General features: G+C 42.4%; 1 protein-coding gene across 4 annotated transcripts in view; it reads right to left on the bottom strand.

Annotated features, from left to right (window-relative positions):
• GMPR (guanosine monophosphate reductase) overlaps nucleotides 1-24,007 on the bottom strand; it is a 62,711-nt gene that overhangs the window by 17,059 nt on the left and 21,645 nt on the right. For all 4 annotated transcript variants that reach the window (XM_045005427.1, XM_045005424.1, XM_045005425.1 and 1 more), the window contains 5 exons: nucleotides 23,459-23,578; nucleotides 22,561-22,644; nucleotides 21,503-21,676; nucleotides 12,724-12,805; nucleotides 7,108-7,214 (listed from right to left, as the gene is read on the bottom strand). In XM_045005427.1, the coding sequence (XP_044861362.1) occupies nucleotides 7,108-7,214; nucleotides 12,724-12,805; nucleotides 21,503-21,676; nucleotides 22,561-22,644; nucleotides 23,459-23,515 (504 nt within the window). In that variant the 5' untranslated portion in view covers nucleotides 23,516-23,578. The remainder of the gene's footprint in view (nucleotides 1-7,107; nucleotides 7,215-12,723; nucleotides 12,806-21,502; nucleotides 21,677-22,560; nucleotides 22,645-23,458; nucleotides 23,579-24,007) is intronic.

Genomic DNA, 24,007 nt, shown 5'->3' with positions numbered 1-24,007 from the left:
TATGAAAATTGGAAAAGTAAGCCCTCAACGCTCACGCAGGCCACCTCCCTGTCAATGAAGGGCTGTGCCCAGCACTTCTACTACTGAGCTCTATTATAAACCAAGAGACACTTTTTAAATGTTGGTTTACTGCACATTGAGGGATCACAGCAGAAGGCAATGTGCTAGCAGAAATAGTTTTTTGATGCGATGATCCACAAGTGAGTTGGGTAATCTCGCTCTAGTACAAGATATGATTCTCTCATCGTGGTCTTCACCACATGCTATGGGCTTCGTGAAGCACAAGTTTGAGGTTTTTCATCTTAGACTTGAATGTTTCATTTTCTGTGCAATGTGGTGGTGGCGGCAGTGAGTGGAGTGGTGGTTGGGGAAGAGCCATGTAGGTGGAGGAGGGGAGGAATGAAGGATTCTGGGGAAGTTCTGTGTATGTTAATGTAGGTCATGACCTGTAAAGTGCTGAGCACCTATTGCAAGGTGCTAAATGCCCTTCAAGCTGATTGATGAGTGTGTGACCTGAGGGAGCACCTTACAGGATCCACTCTTTCCAGGTAGGCCTAATAACTGTCCTGCTTTTGATTTTGTTGTGCAAGCTGCTCCAAAGCTAGTATTTTTACCTCATTTTGCTTCACTTTTTCCCCATCTGCAGCAGTTTGTGCTTGTATATGACCCATACAGCTGAGCACAGCCAGAAACCCCCATCTCTGCTGCATTTTAGGACAGTGGCAGCAGTGGGTGTGATAAGCCTTGGGTGTGCACACAAGTGTTTTATGGGCTTTCCAAAAGAAACTGAGCCAGTGGCCTAAGTTGGTATCATGGTGCTTTGATTGCCCAGGGGGAATAGATCCTGCTGATGTTTGGGGGTTTTACTCTGTTTGCTGATAGCAAGAGAGACACTGTGATAGAGGTTAAGATAGCTGAACCGCTTGCTGTCAGCTCCTACAAGGGAATGCGTCTGGGCTGTGAGCAACGTTTTCTCACTGATGGGTCCCATCCATGGCTTCCACTCCCTCTCATAGCCTGCCAGAGCCCAGGAGACAGATCATCTGCAAGGAACAAGATATCGCATTTGCCTAATTGTTACTGTCTGTCTGAGAATATGAGGCTAGTTTAGCAGCAACAGCAGTTGCGTGTATGGGCTGTACCTGTTCAGTAGCTTTGTGTCTTATTTTTGCAACTATCCCAACTGCACAGGTGACAGGGACTTAAAACCTCCCTTACAAACTCAATTAATAGGGGTCTTCGTGTATAATTATTATTTAATAATTTTATAATTCACATACAGTGCAATAAAATTACACTGTGCGTAACAGACAGAGTAAGATTAATGCCCCAAACATCTGAGCATACAATCTAAGATAAAGAAAAATACTACTACTACTTCAGGACTAAATGGTGCTTTTCATCGAGAGAGATCTCAAAGCCATTTACAAAGGTGAGTAAACATTATCATCCCTATTTTACAGAATGGGTAACTGAGGCACAGAAAGATGTGATAATAAATAGCTCTAGATACACTGTGCTAGAACAAACAAAATGTCACACATAACCACCTGTGTTAAAAAGAACATTACTAAGGTTGCAATGTCAAGCACTCCAAAGTTGGGAAATACCAGACTGAAGGTTTCCTGTACCACATTTTGTGCATATGCACTATGATACAGTCTTTAATTACATGATCACATACTATTTTTTCCACTGGACCCAGTTCAGTCAGTTCCAATTCTCCCACATCCTGGCTCCTCATCAGAGCTGTCTCTCCTCCCCCTTTACCTCAATCTCCTTGTCCCACTGGTTCTCAGTCCAAGTCTCCTTGCTCATCCTGCACTCTAGCTCCTCATCCAATCTCAGTTTCCTCCCACCTGTTAGCTCCCAGTCCCCCCGGTACCCTCCCTGGCTCCCAATTCCAGTCTCCTTGTCCAGCCAGTCCCAGTCGTGCCTTCCACCCCAACTTCCAGTCTCAGTTTCCCACTCCTCCCCTCCATTCCTGTTTTTCTCAACTTCCTAGGCTTCTTTTCCCAATCTACTCCCTCTGCCAGGTTCAGCTCTCATCTCCTCTGTCATTCAATCAGAAAGCTACCTCCTTCACCTGCCTGGGCCCCAGAAGTATGGCGGAGGGGCTGTCATTTATAGCAAAGGCTAACCAGGCTTCCTGCTCTTAGATCAGGAGCCTGGACTGTCATAACACCCAGTAACCCAGGGCTGCAATTGCCGGGCAAGTCCCAAGCCCCAGAGAGAAACAGGGTCAATGCTGATGGAATCTTCTGGAAATATAGCAGCTAAAGTCTCTACTGAGCATGTGCAAATTTTGATTTTTCAAAGGCTTATAATAACGTAGCCAAATTTGTGCAGCTTTTGTGGCGACAACAAATGGCACATGCCTGCGACAAAGGCCACCCCCTGCCAAATTTTGAGTTCCTGGTTCAAAGCCTGGGGGAGCTATAATTTTTCACACAAAAAAGTTGCCAGAATTTTTTTTTAACAAGGGCAAACAAGCATATTTTTCCCTAGCCTCATTCTCAGAAATGGCTGAACCATTTTGTCTGAAATTTTCCTAAACAATTCAGCCTGAGGCAGACCCTAGCATGGAAAATTTCCCTCCAAACAGTTAAAGTTTGGCAAAGTTTGAAAACCAGGTATTATAATGGGAAGTGTCAAGCAACTTTAATAATAGAGCAACCTATCAGCCCCGCCTATAGCACCAGCAAAAATATATATCTGCTATACTACGTGAAGAACACACATGATATGCACAATACAACAGTAGATACATATGGCACAGTTAAGCATGGGCAAGGAGTGGCAGCAGCTGAGTGAGGAATACCTAAGTCATCCTGCTTATGTAGCAAGTGATGGCTCAGGCAGCTAAGGGGTCTCTACCACATGATGGGGCAGCATGAGAGAATGTGCACTGCCTCTTTATGAGGGCACATATAATGTATGCCTTCGTCTATAGCAGAAATGCACTTCATTTTCAAGATTGCTGGCTTATTAAAGTGTATGTCTGCTTTTCTATGCAGGACAATAGTTCTGTGACCTAAAAGAAACAGAAACTTTATCCCAAGCAAAGCCATGAAGAGTGAACTTGCCTGCTGAATAACCTCCTTGCTGTAGCTTACTTCTGCACTTTCATAAGACCAATGTGCTAATACAGCAGGGAAAGTGAAAAAGGAGACAGTTGGCTCCCAGACAAAATAGCAGGGGGACAAAAAAAGGTCCATGTCTTTTTGACAGTTTCTTCTTTTCTTTCAGTGGATTGTGAAAGATCCATTTCTGAGATGAGCTTCAGGTCCAAAAGTTTAGTTAAAGCCAGAAAAACAGGTGGACCAAACTTCATCCCTGGTGCAACTCAACTGGTAGACAGGGAATGAATTTGGCCCACCATGTAAGAACTGGCACCTTCTCACTCAACATATCTGCCCCGTGAGTCATATCTGCTCACTGTATTGATTTAAACAAGTTTTAAATCCAGTTACCATTGCAGTGCTCAGACCGCTATGGGAGAGTTAGCTGGGGCCTGTTCTGTTCATATAATGCACCCACCGCCGTGATGTGACTGGTCCATTCCATTTGTAAGATATCCTTCACTTTGCAGGCAAACAGCACCAAAGCCAGCTGTGCCGCTACCTAAACAAGACTAGTTCATGGCTGAAACAGCACTGGGAGGTGGAAGAAAACCATTCCAAAGAACTAACAAGTATGAGATCATTACCCAAAATCAAGGGTGTCTGCCTGCAGGTCATGAAGATGGTATGTAGCTTTGGAATACTTTGACATTCCTCCCTGGTACCAGATATCAAAATAACCACAGCTGCTAACAATACATCTTCCAGTTACATTCCACCCAGACAGATGCAGACTTGGCCCTGGTGATCCATGTACTCGTCACCTCCAGGCTTGATTATTGTAACCCGCTGCACCTGGGGCTGCAAACAAGAGCTGTGAAAACCCTCAGGTGGTTCAGAATGTGGCAGCCCCCCTGCTTAAACTTCCTGAGTTGATGTGAATACACCACCCTGGTTTTCCAGGCACCACCCTAATGCCTGACTGAATGCTACAGATCAGCTAAGGGTTCAGAGGTGAGATCCTCACCCTCAGTCTAATCCCTTTACACTAGATCCTAGTGGTGTAAAGGGACCCTAAAGGCCGCGGTTCCAGCTGGAGGAGGATTCCCCTGGCTCAGGTACTGTAGCACACAGCCACAAGGCTATCCTCCAAGGACTCCCTCATACATCACAAGCTCTAGCTTAAAGGGTTTGTCAGGGGCAGGCTGCAGACTTTCCAGGTAGTGCTGCTGCCCAAATGGTAGCCCAGGGAGGCTCCCATAACTAACACAGGCATCTGGTTTAAATTATGCTGGAAGCTGCTGTGGCCCCCAAAACTGCCCAGGATCGGGAGTGTGCAAAGGTGGCTGAAAGCTGTGTTAGAACTCCCTCTGCCTGGGATGCAGGTTCTGTGCTGCATCTCTGAGGTTATGTCTACACTACAAGCTAGGGTTGTGATTCCCAGTTCATGTAGACATACTTGTGCTAGCTCTCAAACTAGCAGCAATGTAGCCATGGTAACACAGGCAGCAGCCGTGGTGACATGGGCAGCCGCCCTGAATACATAGCCAGAGGGTTAAAGTGGATTTGTACTCAGGATGGATAGCTGCTGCCTGTGCTACACTATTATTTTTAGCACACTGCTAACATGAGTATGTCTACTCGTTCTGGGAATCACACCGTCTTCTCAAGTGTAGGCACAGACAGAACAGAATCTCCCCTCAAGTCCTGATCTTCAAAGTTTTCAGTGGGTTGAGTCCACCCATTTTAGGGACACCTCTCTCTGACATAAGCCTGGGCTTTCTCACAATAAAAGCAAGCCTCTCTATCTTTTTGTGGATAGGGGAGAGAGAACTAAAGGTAACTATTTTAAGTGAATGGATTTTGCAAATCTCTTAGTCAGATCTCACCGTGATGAGTGTCGTATAAATTTATACGTTACATTAGAACAGATAGCTAAGAAAAATGCCAGCAACAAATTCATAGCTACATTCAGCCAGTAGACCCTTTATTACTGGTAATGACACGAGTCAGGAAGAACCCAGCTGCAATGCTTAGATCCCAAGCAGAGTGTACTGTGCCAGCAGTTAAGGGGGAAATATTTCCTTTTTCCTTTTTCTCTTAACAGAACATACCTGAGCTTGAGCTCAATGAAATGGATTAAATATGGAGCCCTACAATCTCATTGAACTAAATGGGGTTGCATGGTCATAACTGGGAGGGGAATTTGAGCCAATCACTGTTCTGACTTTAACTGTACTTCAATTACTTGTAAAGTCCAACTATTAAAAAAAACCCTATTACAGTGCATCCAAACACTGGATTCTTCCCTGCCATGCCTCCAATTGTATCCATTAACAATCTCTGTACAAGGGAACTTTCATGTGTAAATTAGTGAAAAGACTCCCATTCCTCATTGTCTCTTAGTAACCGTAATCTCTCCAGCCATTTAAGGGAGCCAAACTCAAATACTGGCAGAAGAGATGACAGGTTCTTGTTTTTTTGCCTGCTGTCAAAAGCCTAAAGCCTTTGTTCTCCAAGCGTATGTCTTGTGATTCTCAGCTCAAGGAGAAATATTTCACACTAGCTCTCATCAAGCTAGCATACCAAACATAGCGTGTAGTCATTGGTGCAAGTGGCAGAAAGGACTAGCCACCCCAAGTACTTCCCCAGCCGAGTCCCCAGGCACATACTGTGGGCAGCTACCCCCTCGCACTGCTCACAATGCTGCAACTACACTCTATTTTTATCATACAAGTTCGATGAGAGCTAGTGTGAGCATGTCTCCTCAAGATGGGAATCATACCCCCAGCTCAACATGTAGACATAGCCAAGAGGCAAGTGAGCAGTGTTTAAGTGGACAGAGTTTATTAAAAAAAACAAAAAACAACCTATAGTTCAGGCCCCAGCCAAACCTTGGATCTGTGCCCAAATCAAAACACCTGATCTAACACTTTAAGGCGTTTGAAATATGGATCTTGATCCAAATTTTGAGCCCATCTCTATTAAAAAATAAAATTCTTTAGAATGGTGAGTGGAAGAAAAGGATCATTGGAAAATCAGGATGGTCCTGTAAACATCACTGCTTTGATACCACCTATTAATTTCTCAAGACTTCTTGATAGTGGTGTGGTGTATGAGCTGCTGCAATTTGGCTGAGCTTTGTGGTGGTAATGACTTGAGGCTCTGGGGAATAAGAATGTCTCCCCTTCCCAGTAACTTGATACTCTGAAATGTTCTAACCTGAAACCGTCTGTTTGTATTTCTTGGAACGGGATGTGTAATAGACTGAGGGCAGGGAGGAGGGGGAAGGAAAGCAAGTACTAGTTAAAATCAGATCTTTATCCCTTTTTCATTATTCATTCATACATATTTTTTTTCTCCTCCCTTGTTCACCTATATGGAGTTCACAGGAGCAAGGAGAAATACCAGACCATATATAAAAGTAATTCATAATTTTATGAGTTATGGAGTTTTACAGATGTGTTCATGGCAACAGCAGAGACCAAAACAATATGTATGAAAGTCTGAGTCACGTGGCTCTGCAGTAACCCCTCCCTAACATTTCAACTTGTCTTGGTGGGGTGAGGACCCCTGCAGCTCCACTGTCTGAAATGGCCCTGTTGTCAGTACACGAGCTCCTAATAGGGTGGTTGCCTGTGACTCCCCATGTCCTGCTCACTGGTAACAACCACCCTTTTCTTTCACTGATTCAAAGGGATCTTCCTTCCACAGGGACAGTTGTTTTCCTCCATATCAAAATGTTAACTTTCTTTTAATTCTGTTAATTTATATCCCAGACTTTGGAGTTTTGTAATTTTCCACTGGGAGATGCGGGGGGCTGAGAAGGAAATTTTCTAAAGCACAAATAGGGATTAAGTGCCGAATTCCCACTGAAAGTCAGCAGGAATTGGGTATCATTTATACTGTTGCAAACCTCTGCCTGATTAACTAAGAACTACAAAAGAGAGTTTAATGAAGATCCTATGTTTCAGTGTTCCGGGGCTGTTTATTTAGCATTTCTGCTCTCATTTGCAGTGAGTGGTGTTTGGCAGACTATACTCACAGAAATGATATGCCCCTTCAGGCCATGGGCAGAGTCTGCACACTCGATCACAGCACTCAGCTGAGGGTAGCCCACACCTGTCTTAATCCGGGTGGTGCACACAGAACCTAGATGAAAAGAAAATAAGATCAAACGAATGTAGCCAACAGGCTAGCAGAAAAAACATTTCTGTTGATTTTTATTTCCGCAACAGAAAATTGGGTTTTAGCGTAAATGAATTTTTTTTAAAACAAAAAGTGTCTGCCTTCCATGGAAAATTTTAATTTTTCATCATAAAACAGAACATCTGAAAACTGAAATATTTTGATTTTGAAACACTGCCACAGTGGCTCATGGGAGTTGTAGTTCAGGTGCCTCATATCCCCATTGGACTTGCTTTCCCATAATGCCACCACCATTCCCAGGGATTCCCATGATGTACTTCCCTCTAAGAGGGAAGATCATGTCTTGTGGGAGATGTAGTCCAACCAGGGAATCTACTCTACAGAGAAGAATGCTAGCATGATGCACCAAAACTACAATTCCTGTGAGGCACCACAGCTGCATTTTTTAACAGATATATTTTGGGTCTTTGAAGAAATAATGTGATATGCTAATTTCTGCTGAAAATTCAAAAATTTTCAGAAGGAAATTTAGACAAAACTTTTTTTTCATTTTTGTTGAAATTTTCCACAGGAAAAAACTCCATCTTTTTAACTATCTTTAGTACCCAGAGCAGCAACATCTGGTTGATTAAAATAACCGAGGACATAGAAAAATGAACAATCAACATTCAAAAAATAAGTTTCAGAGTGGTAGACGTGTTAGTCTGTATCAGCAAAAAGAACGAGGAGTACTTGTGGCACCTTAGTCTCTAACAAACTCAGATTCCAAAGCCCTAATCAACATATACAAGCAGACAGGAACTATTGGAAAAATAGGAACTTCCACTGATCTTTTACAGGAGTAAAGATATTTAAACAGTGACTGATTTTTCTGAAAACTGGTTGGAAAATTTAATTTAAATATAACCTTCAATGGTAACTATTTAGCTGCCTCAAGCTTTATAATTTATCAAGGCAGTTTTCTTTGAAACAGGATGGCAGCTTGTCTGAGTAAAAACCTCAAGATTTTATCTTTTGTGAGTGAACTTTGTTACGTCTGCTCTTAGGCTGGATTACAACCGAAGATCTTTCTTGACACGTCTCCCAGCAGGGAGTATAGCACATTCACTGTTAATTGTCTCCACTTAGATGCCATAGACTAAATTATTTCTGTGATGATTCACATGTACTGTAGTCATTACACCTCAACATCTCTGCTGTTTGCATGTAAGGTATCTTATGGTCCTCCTACATCCTATTTTTCTGGACACAACTGCAAGTCTTATTACATCACTTGCTGCTCTCAAATTACCTGTTCAGAGTTCATTACATGAGTTAAAAGGCTTCACTCGCCTGTCCCTGGATCTTTAAATCAGTGAGTGCTACACTGGTCAATCCGATTGATACTTTCAAAATGAAGCCCAGTCTTATCTGTTTTTACATTTCCCTTTGCTCTGCATTGTGGTCCAGTGGCCAAGCCCCGAATCGGGCCTCAGAAGAACTGCATTCTGTTCCCAGCTCTGCTGCTGACCTGGTGGATGACCTTGTGCAAGTCATTTTGCCTCTCTGCGCCTTAGTTTCTCTATCTGTAAATTGAGGCTAATGGTACTTACCTACTGTGTTAAAGTGCTCTGAGAGCTACCAATGACAAGCGCTGTATGAAAGATAGGTATTATTAGAGCAACTATTTGCTGTTTTTCTGCTTTCTGTTCAATGCTCTGGACTTCTATGAGAAGGGGAAAGGTAAATGGGAAGACACAAAAGGACCAGGCACGCCCTTGTTCTGCTATCAACATCCAGTGACTGAGGGTTTGCCAACACTGCCCAAAAAAAAAAAAAAACCCACAGCAGCGAGTGCCAGAGCCTGAGCTCACAAAACTCACACTATGGAGCTAAAAGTAGCAGCGTAGACATTTGGGCTTGAGTTGTAGCCCAGGCTCTGACGCCCCCCCTCCCTGGGTTTCAGAGATCAAGCTCTGGCTGAGCCCAAACCTACAGGGCTGCCCAGAGGATTCAGGGGGCCCGGGGCAAAGCAATTTCAGGGGCCCCTTCTATAAAAGAAATTTGCAATACTATAGAATACTATATTCTCGTGGGGGCCCCTGTGGGGCCCGGGGCAAAGTGCCCCACTTGCCCCCCCACCCCGGGCAGCCCTGCAAACCTATATACTGCTATTTTTAGCCCCATAGCAGGAGCCCTAGTCAGATGACCTGGGCTTTGAGACTCATGGCCACAGGTGTTTTCTTTGTATTGTAAACATATCCTCTAAGACACAGGCCAAAATGGGTAGGAGACAGAAGAGGAAAGAAATTCTAGCTATATATCCCAGATAGCAGTACCAGGGAAGGGAACAAGGAAAAATAAAAAGACTCATGAAGTCCTGGAGGATCCTCCCACACAGATTTAATTTACCCTAGAAAGTGCCACAGTGATTGGCACCTAAGAAACCATTAACATACATATTACAACTACTAAATATTAATGCCTCATACTTTGTACTTAGTGCTTTTTCATCCACAGATCTCAAAGCACTTTAGAGGTGTGCAAGGCGGCAATCTGATCTTAATATAGTTTTATAAATGATTTAGTGATTTACACTATGTTTATTAGGCAAGCGATGAAATAAGAGTGCCTACCCTGAACTATATATCCTCCGGAAACTTAGCTGAGATGATTCAGCCTGTCTTTTTTGTAACAGGATGCGTCAAGTCTCACCAGCAGTACTGAACATAGCATTGCCACTGACTGTGCCGACACCACCATCCTTCCTCTCATCCACACATCTTTAGCTCAGAATAACTCAGTGAAACAGATTCCACAGCCAGAAGGGACCACTGTGATCATTGACGCCAACCCTCCTGTATAACACAGGCCCTAGAACTCACCCAAAATAATGCCGTTTGAACTAGAATCTCTCTTTTAAAAAACATCCAGTCTTCTACTTCCAGTCACTGGGTCTTGTCATTGCTCTGTCTGCTAGATGGAAGAGCCCATTATCAAACTTTTGTTCCCCATGTACGTAACTACAGACTGTGATCAAGTCACCCCTTAAACTTCTCTTTGTTAAGCTAAACAGATTGAGCTCCTGTCACTATAAGGCTTCTTTGCTAATAGAGTCAGAGTGCTTAAGGGCAGAAAGGACCTCGTCTGGCTTCCTATATATCACAGGTCACCAACACCACCCAGCACCCTAAACCCAACACCTGAAATGAGACCAAAGTATTGCCACCTCAAAGCCTCTGGTCCTCCCCACTCAATGTTCCATCTCCAGCCCTGGCCATCTCCAATGCTTCAGCAGAAGGAGATAAAAAAACAAAAACAAAAAAAAAACCCACTAGTGAGGAAAATATCCCTTCCTGACCCCTGCAGGTGGCTGGCTGAAACCCTGAAGCATGTGCTCTTAGAACCATAAGCCATAAACTGGAGGTGAGCCACAGGGCTGCTGAGTTGTACCCGCTACCATCACAAGCAACCCCATCATACAATTGCACTCATAAATTTGTCCAGCTCGCTCTTAAAACTAATGTCCCCACAACTCCTGTTGGGAGGTGTTCAGAACATCATTCCTCTGAAACCTCCTCCTAATTTCCAACCTGAATTTGTTCATGGCCAGTTTAGCCATTTGTTCTTGTGCCAACATTGTCCTTTGGCTTAAATAGCTCTTCACTCTCCGTGGTATTTACCCCCGCAATGTATTTATAGAGAGCAATCATATCCCATCTCAGCCTTCTTTCTGTTAAACAAGCCAAATTGTTCCAGTCACCTCTAATAAAATAGGCCCTGCATTCCCCTGATCATCCTAGTAGCTCATCTCTGCACCTGTTCCAGTCTGAATTTATCTTTAACATGGGTGACCAAAATTATACACAGTATTCCAAATTAGCAGTGCCTTGTACAATATCGTTAATACTTTTCTAGCTTATCTGGAAATGCTTCACCTGATACATCCTAGGATTGCATTTGCCTTTTTCACAGCCGCATCACATTGGTGGCTCATAGTCATCTTGTGATCAACCCACACACCCAGGTCTCTTGCCTCCCCTGTTGCTTCTAAGTGATAAGCCCCCAGTTTGTAGCAGGAATTCTTATTATTAGACCTACGTGTATTTTGTACTATCAAATTTCATCCCATTTCTGTCACTCCAGTTTTCAAGATCATCCAGCGCTTCCTAATATTCCGATCACCTCCGTATTGATGATGCCTTCTCCCATCTTTGTGTCATCAGCAAATTTGCAACTCCTACTTTTTGTGCCAAGGTCATTAATAAAAAAAATAGTAAATAAGATTGGTCTCAAGACCAATCCTTGAGGAACTCCACTAATAACCTCCCTCCACTTTGCTAGTTCCCTTTGCAGCACAACCTGTTGCCTTCTCCCCTTCAAGTATAGTAAATCCATTGCATTTCCCTTATCGGAAATAATCAGTTATTTTCACAAAGAAGGAAATCAGGTTAGTCTGGTATGATCTATCTTTGGTAAACATCCCCTTTACCATTTACCTCTGTTAATTTAATTATTCTTCACTTCATGATTTGTTCTAAGGCACTTTGCATACTACTGAAATCGGACTTACAGGTCTATAAGCACGTAATCACTTTATTCCCTTTCTTAAATATAGGTAGGATGTTAGTGATTCTCTAGTCATATGGTTCTTCCCCCAAATAGACAGATTTATTAAAAATCCTTGCTACCAAAATAGCAATCCTATGCACCAGTTCTTTCAGTATTCTGGCATGGAAATGATCTGGTCCCCCCAGTTTCTGCACATCAAGGTCTTTAAGTTTTTCCTCCACCACATATGTGGTAATTTCCATATCTAGATACTCATTTCATCAGCCTTACTGCCTTCATGAACATGTTCCATATTATCATCTTTACTGAAAACCAAGGCAAAGCATTCATTTAGTTTTTGGCCCATACCTAGATTATATTTAATCTCTTTCCCATCCACACTAGCATCCCAACCTCATCCTTCCTTATTCTTTTTATTTAGGTAAATAATAATAAGGTTTTTAAAATTTCCTTGCAAGAGTTAATTCAGCTTAACTTGTAGCAACTCTCACTTTACTCCTACATTTTCTAATCTCCACAATATAGTTGTTTTTTTGTGTGGATATACCCCTATTTTCCACTCCTATGTGCTCTCTGCTTACTCCTAATAACCCATTTTGAGGTGATTTATTCATCCAGCTGGGTCTGGAGCTTTTCCCTACAAGTTTTTCATTTTCTCGGGATGCAAATTTCAGATAGGTTTCATATAGTTGAAAAAATTCCAAGCCTCCTCCACATTTAAATCCTTGAGCTCTTCAGTCAATCATTCTTGTGGCTCTTCATGCATATATCCGGCCCATTATCTCTCACATATACTGTCTCTGAGAATCGGGTCAGCGACTCTGTTAACATGAATGGGCCCAGGCACCTTTACAAAGTGTGACTCTGTGCACAGGTGAATGGCTGTGGCATATACATTCGGTTCATCTATGCAACAACCCCTCCACTCACGTCTTCACTTTTCAGCCCAGATTTGACTTACCAGGTCCAATACCCACTTTAATGATATCTGCTCCAGAAAGAGTAAGTTCCTCCACCATCTCTCCTGTCACCACATTACCTGCCTGAGACAGAAGCAACAATATTACACACGGCAGATTTTAAAGCCACATGCAGTGGAAAATGATGATACTGCTGGTTTTTATTCATTTCTTATACTAGCTGATAGACCAGTAAGGGCAAACAGTTAACTTCACTCATTAGGGAACTGTTCTTCTGTTATCATTCAAATATTACCAGGTTGTCCACTGTACATTTCATAAAAATTAGACAGATAACACAGGTACCTCCTGGATTCAAATGAGATTAGTGATTGGCCCAAACATCTCTAAACTTGGATGTTTGGAACCCAAGCCCAGTTCCGGATTTTAATGTTGTGGCTGGTCTCTTGTTCAATAATGGCTTGCATTAAAACCCCAGATGCAAACAATCTTTAACTTTCACGGGTGAGTCTGCAGCTCAGGCCCATCCCTAAACGAGCTCCCCTTCTCCCAAGCAATGCTACAAAAGGTCTGATAACTAAAGAACAATGGAAGTTAAATGGGCAGAAGAAGCGAAGAACAAGTCCTTCTCCTCTTTCAAAATCCATGCATACAGAGATAATTTTCCTATAGAATTTCCTGGTATAGCAGTCTTGATCTTATCTTCTAATGCAGTTACTACTGTAGCATATTTTTACTGCAAGCACCATGGACTGAGGAATAGCAGGTAAGATGGCAGCAATTAAAAGACTTCCCAGGTCTCACTACAGGCTGGCCTACCCTCGAGAATGATGGCATTTACAGTACTAGTTCCAGGACTTGAGAGGTTTGTAAATGCTTCTGGTCCACATTCAGAAGTGCTCCAAACATTTCATAAGCATTCCAAGCACTGCTATAACTGCACTAGCATCCTGTAAGCACTGCTGCCTGGTATCCCACATGTACATGGCCAGCAGAATTTTGCTATAGTGGATGTCACTGCCTGCAACTGAATTGTCTTGAAAATACTTGTATGTCTAACAAGAGCCCGTGGTTAGTTAGATGAGTCCAAATGCCACTGGCTTGTTTTCAAGAAACATGTTTCCTGAAATTGTCAGCAATTATCAGAATGGGGGAAGGTAACAGAATGCTTTGATGGGTCCTCTGAGACAGTACTGTTATGGGTCAAGAGGGCGGCTACCACCCTATTGCACCCAATAGAAAAAACTCTGCATCCTTCCCAGTGAATCGTTTATTCATGAAGGGTCAAATCCTCAAGTCATTTCCCACTGCAGCAAACGTCCAAAGAGTATACATGCCAACACCTATGGGAAGTGCATGCATCCTTAGCCAGGCACAACTCCTGCATGTTGCTTGCATTAACCTTGATTCCTGCATGCCTTGCATCATCAATTTGTGATCCTTGTGCTTCAATGAGGTTTGGATCAATATAAAAGCAAGCACCTTTGTTGAAGTTCAAAAGTATTACACTTGCTGTTTTTTACTAACCTTTTCAAATGTATAGTTAACTACACTGTTCTTCTCACCGACACAGTACAGTGTGTTATCTGATCATTTCTTGTACGGCCCAAGAAGTGTTAACCAGAAACCATAACGGGAAGCCATTCCCACAGAGACAGCACTAACTGGAAATGTTCGTTCACGCTGCTCAGACTGGGAGTGAAAAGACCTTCACCTCCACCACACAGAGAGAGAGAGAGAGAGAGAGAGAGTGTGCGCGCGCGCAAATGGATATATCTGTCTACCTACATGGAAACCTGTCTACGCCTATTAGAGGCCCAATATCTTAGGAGCAAAACTGAAGGGTGTTACTAGGGTAAAAAGGGTGAGATTTTCAAAAGCGCTTAGTTTTGACCTCACTCTACTCGCACTGAAGTCAAATGGGAGTTTTACCACTGACTTCAGTGGGAGAGCAGAGTTAGGCCAACACTGAGTGCTTTGGAAAACCCCACCAAGAAGGTAAGAAGGGGTTACTTCAATAAGAAAAACCTACACAAGTATGGACAAGCAGTAGGGATGAAGAAGCTGTAAAAATAACTAAGGATAAAAAACAAGTAAAAGAGTACTTGGAAACATATATAAAGAAGCCACCACAGGTGATATGCTACCTAGAGTATTGGGGGAATTAGTTAAGAGAGAATACTAATTAACTAAGGAATTTACTATACCATTGACAATCACTGCCATCTTGAAGTACCAAAGTAGTGGAGAAAGTCTAACGGGCAGTAGAACTGGTTTTTAATAAAGGCAAAGAAGACTCTGGCAATTACCATCCCATAAGTCTAACTTCTACTTCCTACAACAGGAAAATAATTTGAACCAGGACTAATTTTAAAAGTCAATACGGGTTGGATCTGCAGCTGGTGTAAACTGAATCCAGCACTTTTGGAGTTATGCCAATCTGCACTAGCGGTGGCTCTGGCCCTACAAATCAAGGACAAACTCTAGCACTACCATCATCTGACTTTGCAATTTCAATTAAAGTCGCAGTGGCTTGTGCCAGGTCTCTACAAGGTGACAGAACCATGAGGAACCTCCCGGGTGAAATCCTGGCCTCAGTGAAGTAATTGGGCATTTCACTATTGACTTTGAATTTATAAAAACTACCTTTTCGAAAGAATTAAAATATTAGTGAACACTGTAGACATAATAAATTTGAATGTTACAGTGTCTCAAGAAATCTTATTAGAAATATTAGAGCGACAAGGTGTGTGAGATAATATCTTTTTTGGACCAACTTCTGTTGGTGAGAGAGACAAGCTCTGGAGCCAGGCAGCACTCTTCTTCAAGTCTGGGAAAGATACTCAGTGTTTCACAGCTAAATACAAAGTAGAACAGATTTTTAAGCATAAGGAGTTAACATCTGTTGCAAGCGACCATTCACAATGAAGTGGGGAAGTAACACCTCATCAGTTCTAGGACAAAGGGGGGTTAGTGGGTTACCATGTGGTGTAATGAGACATAAAACCAGTGTGTCTACTAAATCCATGATTTTTGGTGTCTAGATGAATTTAAGCTCCCAGGCTTGCCTTTTGAAGGTGTTGTGCAGCTTTCCTTTGAGGACTGAGAGGTCAGATATGGAATGATCCTTCTGTGAAAAGTGTTTGCTCCCAGGTGATAAGATGTTTTTTTGTCTTTTATCATTTTTCTGTGGGAGTTCATTTGAGAGGATAGCAATTGTCTAGTTTCATCCACATAGTTGTTGAGGCATCTGATGCACTGGATGAGGTACAGCACATGTTGTGATAGGCATGCATAGGAGCCATGGATCTTAAAAAGGTGTGTGGGGGTGGGGGGAATTGATCATGAAGCACTGGAGATACAGCTTTTTGGTTTTGCATCTATTGTTATGGCAGGGTCTGGTGCCTCTTTGAGTTGGTGTGTCCTGGTCTGTGGGGAGTTTGCTTCTGATGACAAAGAGCTTGGCAAGGTTGGGGGGTTGCTTGAAGGGCAGAAAAGGGGAGGGGTTCAGGAAAGATGTATTTCCAGCTGTGGTCCCCATCATGTGATGTTTGTTAAGGATTTTACTGTTTGTTTTTTTCCTGAAGCAATCAATGTAATGTTCAAGTTTGAGGTTTTGTCCACTAGTTGGTGTCCAGTCAGATTATTTGTTTTTCTTATGACGTAGCGGGGACATGGTAGTTGTGGGTGGTGGTGTCTTTCTTGTGAAAGAATTCTTTGAGGCAGGGTTGGGGAAAGAATTCATTTAGTTCTCCACATTATATGGTATCAGGTTCTGAGGTGGGGGAGAAGTTCAATCCTTTGGAAAATACAAATAATTCAGCTCTAGTTAGGGGTAGTCTTAATAGGTTGATTATATTGGGGTGTTGTGTAGAATCCATGTGGTGGGTCCTGGTGTCATGGTTTCTCCCAGAGGTGATGTTTTGTAGGTTGTGGAGTTGTAGTTAATTTCACTTTTTGCTTTTATTAACTCATGTTGACTGAGGGAGGAGCACTGCCATGCTGAATGAAAGCTGGCCAAAAGACCCCTGGCAAATGGCAATGGATGAAGGTGAGAGGATGTGCCTAGGGAGGTACACCCTCCTCTAGCTCTACCTCCCTACCTCTATTCCTAGGCCAAACACCGGATCACGACTGTGCCCCTCTTGGCAAGATGAGCCAGGAACCATTTGAGACAGTCCCACCACAACTATCATAGTAGCCATGATATTCTGAGCAGATCATTGGACAATGAAGTCACCAAACACAGTTAGCTCAAAGAGTTAAGTATGCGCAACCCGGCGGAGATGTTCTGGCAGTTTTAATGTAAAAACCAAGGATGGAGATGAATTAATTTGAACGGTGCACAGGGGTATCATTAGGAGTAATGGAAGAGAATTAAAAAAAACCACCACGACACATTTAGGATGAATATCAGAAAAAAAAACTTACTGGCAGAGACATATATTAGGCCATGTAACAGTCTTCCAGTGAAAATAATGGAAATCCTATCATTTGGGACATTTAAAACTAGATTGGTAAACATGAACTAGATTTCCCTTTATAAGGAAAGGATCCTCCACCATTTAAGCCAACAGGAGTTTTGACATTGACCTCACTGAGAGTAGGATCAGGCCCTAACTTCCTGATTCTATGCTGCTAATAAACAAAATACTGTAATAAATACCCTAACACTGGGAGGCAGTGAGATCTACTGGACAGGGTGCTAGGTTGGAACTTGGGAGGCCTAGGGTCTATTTCCAGGTCTTTTCCTGTCCTGCTGGATAACCTGAGGCAGATCACTTTGCCTCTCTGTGCCTTAGTTTCCCTACCTGTCATGTGAATAATGATACTGAACTGCTGCCTCAAGTGCTCGGAGATATATGGATGAAAAGGGCTATGTCAGAGCTAGGTATTCAAAAGGAGGAGAAGACAGCACGCCAAATTGCTTATAAAAACGTAACCCACTCTCCCAAATCTCATTACGCAACAGCCATCCTTCCATTGGCACATAAGGCAAAGGCCAATGAGGAGCCCTGTGGCATATAGTGTAGGAGCCATAGCTGCCTTGCACGGTACATCACAGACTCACAGCTGAACCTGTTACATGACCCATGGAAACAAACATTCCCTGAGCCCCTGGTTTGTGTTACAGTTTCGTACTGCACGCCTAGTGTGAGCCAACCGTGGGGGGTCATTCTGAGGCGAACAAACAGGGCCGCCTGCAAGGTCCTGGGGTCACTTTCAGCTATTAGAACACAGTTATTTTTAGACCTATTAGTTAAGGGCTGGAGCTTTCACTTCGAGCCCATAAAGACACAGAGAACACTGCCGGGGTAGAACAGAAGCATAAATTTGTTTCTTCAAACTGCTTTTGAGGATGAGAGAGAGCTGACTCACGGACTCCACAGGCGGTCGGGGCATTTGAAGGGTTAGGAATGTATGGAGGCTTTCAAGAGGAAGGAATCACCCTGAATTTGTTCATAGGCTTTTAGGAGTAGAAAAGTATCTCTGTGTAGGAGATCAGAAAAGCAGCTACCCTCATGTAGGCTCGTGTCATTCAGATATAGTGAGCCAGGACTATAGATGTGGTGTTGTTACTAAAACGTGACTTATAATTAGGGTGACCAGATATCCCGATTTTATAGGGACAGTCCCGATATTTGGGGCTTTGTCTTATACAGGTACCTATTACCCCCCACCCCATGTCCCGATTTTTCAGAGTTGCTGTCTGGTCACAATAATAATAATTTTAAGGACAACAGTAGAGAAACAGAGAGCAAGAAGGTAACTGAGAAAGGATATGATTAAGGCATTTGGACTGGGACTCAGATCTAGGTTCAACTCTTGGGTCTGCCACTGATTTCCTGTGTTACCATGGGTCACTTAATTTCTCAGTTTCCATCTATAAAATGGAAACAGTAATGTTTTCTCTGTGTATTTAGATAGATTGTAAGCTTATTCCGAGCAGGGACTGTCTCATGTGTTTGGACAATGGGGCCCCGATCTCAGCTGGGGTCACTCCATACTACTGGAATATAAATAATAATATTGTGAGCTACTCCTTTGCTGTTCATCAGAAATAAAAAGACATTCATTCAAAAACTGAAGTTAGTCCCTCCAGGGCCCAATCCTGCCTTCTTTGCACACTCACAAACTTCTATCAAAGTCACTGAGAGCTGTGTGTGCAGGGTGAATAAAAATCAATGATTTTTTTAATTTAAATCGAATTTTTGATAAAATGCTTTTTGAGGAAAAAACCTATCTAAAGATAGTTTTACTTAAGATACATTATAGCTCAAACGTATCTCATCATGGAATAGGGATAATAAATTCTAATTCTATAGTATGAGACAATATATTCATGTAATGTTTAAGAAATGTTTTTTAAATGAGTTCCAATCGTTCATGGATAGGGACCCAATCTTATGGGGTTCCAGGGGCTTCTGTATAGATATTTAGGTTAATCTTTCTATCTACCCAATGGGACTCAGTGCTCAGTCTAGAAGATACCATCAGAGATGCTTAGTTTTGCAGTTCTCAAACTGTGGATTTGTCTCTCCAGAGGTAACATGCTTGTTAACAGCAAAAATGTTTTTAAATAAATAAATAAATAATATATAGAGGTGAGAAATAACAGACTTCAACCCTATTGTCTTGCTGCAAATTTGTGTACACAGTCAATCCCTTACCTCTCTCTAAAAGTGCCAAGTTTCAAAAAGTTCAATTAAGAGAAGATTGTTGGGGGCAGAACAGATCTGGACAAGGAGAAGAAATCTGGAGATAAATGTGAGAAGCAAGAGACATATGCTTGTTTTGTTTAAATATTATATGTTTGCTGTTGAAGAAAAAAATCCAGAATATTTAACATTGTTGGTTTAGTTAAATAAAATTATTTAAATGTCTGTCTGGTGATGTTCTCCTCCTGATACAGCATGGCAAGAAAATCCTCCAAATAATAATGATTAACCCATTGAAGTGGAGATAGTTCACCTCCCAATGACTTCATAAATATCTGCTTCAGTTACCTTTGGTAAATGAAATAATCAAACAATCATTCATTTTCTGATATAGCTGTAAAACTAATCTGAAAAAAGTTTTCAGAATAAATCACTGTTTAAAAATAGATAGCGTGTACCTTCTAAAAATGAAACCTACATCTCTGAGTTGTGAAGAATATGTATTAAGGTTATAACAACCAACAAGAATGCATGCAGAAAACCATGATTAAATCGAGTCTTCCTGACTAGTAATTTAAATCATGATTTAAATCAATTTGATTTAAATCAAATCCACCCTATGTGTGTGTGCAAAGAAGGCAGAATTGGGCCACACACGTGCATCTTATCTGGTCACTTTGGCAGTGGGCCTGTTTGTTAGGTGATGGTTACCCAGGTCCCCATGGGCACTCCAGCACAATCTTCCCATTTACAACAAACCAGATCTCAGCAGGCAAGAACACTGAGTCACTTTTTCTTGGCCTCATGGCTAAGATCAAGCGTAGTGTCTGTTCTTATCAGTTTTTTCTTTCATGTTCTTCCCGCTCCTCCCTGTCCCATTTTCCACTACGGCTTCAGCCCATGGGGGCCGGAAGAACATGGTCTCCCCTAAGTTGCATGAACATGCAGCTCCATTGTCTGCTTCAAGCAGGATCAGCTGGTTATAACCTGTTTTTTCCAGCTATTTTAAGGGTGTGGTGGAGGAGTTTTGTGCCTGGCATGAAAGAATAGCAATGTCTTGCCCATGCAAGTGGGTTCTTTTGTGTTGGTTTGAAGAAAGGCCAATAGCTTTAAGAGACAGCTCATCATTCTAATACCAGAGCCTTTGCTGCTCTCTAAGGAACAAATTCAGCCCGCTGCCCCTTGGCCAATGAGGACCACTAGCAGCAGAATTGGTGTGGTTCTGCTGCAAGCATGATGCTATCAAGAGTGTACATACACTCTCTGCATGGTGCCCTATTCTACACAAGCTCCCTACTCATTAGCACTTATGGGACAGGAGGGATACAGCATAGGTGGACTGAAAAGGGGTAGGCATGCCATGGTGAAGTCCCCTCGTTGGCTACTCCAGTCACTGGACTGACACCTCCCCTTCCCGTTCATGAGTTGCCTAACTTTCCTCTGGCAACTACAGCAACTGTTGACCCAGTACAGCAAAATTAGGGAAGTGTTTAATCTATGTTTAGATGCCTTTGATGTAATTTAGTAGCTGGAAACAAGGAAGAGCCAGCACCATGTGACCAGCCCGCTCTGCACACACTACCAGCAAGTGGTCTCTGGAACTCAGCTTGGAACCACTGACATGGAAGGCGAAACTACAAAATTTATGAATAAAAGTCAGAGTCAGTGTGGGAGGTAGGTGGAGGTTGGACAAAAACTTAATCCGAACTCTGTCCACAATCCTGAACTCTAACCACAATCTCAGAGTAAACACTGAGCATTTCTACTAACCTGATTAGTAGTGAAACAGTGACAACACTGACATTTTATTAAACTGCCATCATTTGGCTTCCCAGTCAACACCCTTCTGAGATGAATGGGGGCAGATCAAACCATCACAGAGCTACTTCCCGTGTCCTTGGGCTCAGGAAAACAGCACTGTATTTGTTCATGTGGGGAAGATTATCTTTGCAACCACAAAGACAGGAACTTAGGGTGAGACTTTCAGCAGAGGTAAATCAGCAGAACCTCAGGCCCCTCTATTTTGTTAATGAGGACTTAGATCCTGCAGAAATAGATGGGGCTGCACCAGAAGTGCTAGTCTGGCATAACTACCCAGTATCAGGAAAATCTGAGCCCTGCTTAGGACGATAACCCCAATACCCCTCTTCTACCCACCTACCATGATGGTGTGATTTGGAAACTTGGCATGGACAGTTTTCACAAATTCCACAAAGTGCTCTGAATATCCATTGGCCACATCCAGGCAGATGTACTTGATAAGGGGAATGGCCTCCAGGATACTTGTCAGCCTGTCCAAATCAGCCTTCCCACTGCCTGAGCTCACTGCTACATGCTGGAGAGACAGAGAGAGAGAAAGAAATGATCAGCAGCTCTTAGAAATCAGAGTAATGCACAGTTCTTGCATCTGTTTCCCCCACCCTGGGAAAGCTTCCATAGAAAACCATGCTGGAAACTATCAAGTGCTCTGCTATGTAAAACCATACAGAAATAAATACCATAGCTGGACAAATCAATTAGTTACCCATACTTTGTTTTGAGGTACTTTCTTCAAGACAGCAATAGTGGCATATTACAAGCCCTATTTACATTTAAACTATCTACAAACTAATGTGAAATGTGTAAGTAGACTCTTTCATGGGCAACCATCATCATCTGAGTTGCCCAGATCAACAAAAACACAGAATCTTAACCAGTTTGTATACTGGAAGGCAGAGTTGCAAACTCTGGGGATCCCTTAGAGAACAGGGCTCGGATCTGTCAATTCACTCAGTCCTCCCTTAATCTACCTCCTCATTATGTCCTCATAGAAAAAATAGCTTCCACAGCTGCTGGCTCACAGAACCTCCTGCAGAGATACAAAGCTACAGAGACGACACTACTGCAATCACTATGCAACACAAAATGTGCTTTCAAGCTATCTATAAGATAGGTAAGTTAAGTGCCAAAGTGTTCAGACAGAGTATATTCCTTTTGGCCTACCTCTAATCTACTACTATATATGAAAAAAGCCGTTGAACCTAAGTGATAGGTTGGCCTTCAGACAAGCCCCTCATAATGAAAATATCATTTAAAAATAAGCCACAGGTAATGACACACCTTGTGCAATGTAAAGAGAACAATGCCATGGGTATTATTTTCCATAAAGGAATGACTTTCATAACCCTGCGTGGGCTGCTTTAAGGCAGGGCAGAATGAGTTTATAATATGGGAATATACCTCAAGGCATTCTGGGTGATTGACTGCAAACAGTTTCCATTCTTCCAGAGAATAATGCTTCTGAATAGCAGTGAACATTGCATGCTAGAAAAAGAAAAGAAACAAGCAAACTGGTATTAACGTTCAAGTTAGTCATCGCTCCTTCTCCCATTCTGCAGCTGCAAACTTAGCACACTGACATGTCACAGGTCTTACTTTTATATTCATCTTGCTTCAAATAATAATGAATTACAGCTTGATCCTGATTCCTCTTCAGTGAGAATTCAGAGTGCTTAGCACCTTGCAGGATCAGTGTCTAAATAAGCAATAATCTTCCATTAAGTATGCAGTGTTCAGTGTAGTCTCAGTTTCTTGCTCAACATGGATGTGTTGTGAGTCATGAGGCTAGAGGCCAATTAACTAATGACTTCTGATTGCAGTAGCTGTACTACTAGATAACCTGCATGATCAAAATCTTTGCAGCTAATCAGATTTCTCTTACATAATGCACAATTTATAAATAGAAACAACAGAGCAGCAATTACTCTAAGTCATACAAGGTTGTAATGTTACTAAAGGGTTCTGATAATATCAATTCTATCCCCTCCCCCACTGGGGGCTGACCTCAACTAGCTACAGCCAGGTAAAAATTACCTGTGCCTTGTGCTCACTAGGATTTTACATGCAGAGCGCTATCTTGGGTTAGGTAGCTTGATGTGAAAAAAACACCTCTTGCTGCAGTGAAGACATTGTCTTAAGTTTTTACAATCCTGTTCTTGATTTTATCACAGCGGTTCCCTTTGCATCCTAACTCCCAATGCACATATCTAAAGTATGTAACTGCCTTATTACAGGACATTCTGTCACCAAATAAATGGTTTCCCAGCTTTTGCAGAGAAAGATGAAAGTCAGCACTTACTTTAGTCATCACCTTTGCCATTTCAAACGTGCCCACGGTGTCCATATTTGCCACCATAATGGGGATCCCTGTGTATGTTTGTTTGGAGTTGCGGAATGTGAAGGTACGAACTAGATCTACCTGTGAGGAATGAATGCAAATTCTGGTAAGTACCTTTATACCAACAGAGATTATGCCCAAGCTGTCACAATTATATACGACACAGAGACAACAGGCGTTTTGCCACTGATTTCAGTGGGAGCAGAATTCAGCCCAGCCTCTCACTCATCCCCACAGTACTCTTGCTCTTACACGTGCCATTGTTTTCTTCCATTGGAAGTATTCCCACCTCTGCCTCCCAGCTGAGAATGAAAATGTCATAAAACAAAATATTGTGTCTATGATAAGGAGAAGAGTCTTGTTGACATATAGGGAAGGAAGCTGGGAGGGGGACAGGAGGTAGGGAAGAAATTAAAATGAGAAGTGATAGGAGCTGATGGGAATATGGAAGGGTCAAGATGATTTTGAATTATTTTGTAAATAGGGCCTTACCAAATTCATGGCCATGAA

Source organism: Mauremys mutica, chromosome 2 (assembly GCF_020497125.1).
Source record: "Mauremys mutica isolate MM-2020 ecotype Southern chromosome 2, ASM2049712v1, whole genome shotgun sequence".
In the NCBI taxonomy this organism is placed as follows: Eukaryota; Metazoa; Chordata; order Testudines; family Geoemydidae; genus Mauremys; species Mauremys mutica.
This window is presented reverse-complemented; position numbering and strand designations above follow the sequence as displayed.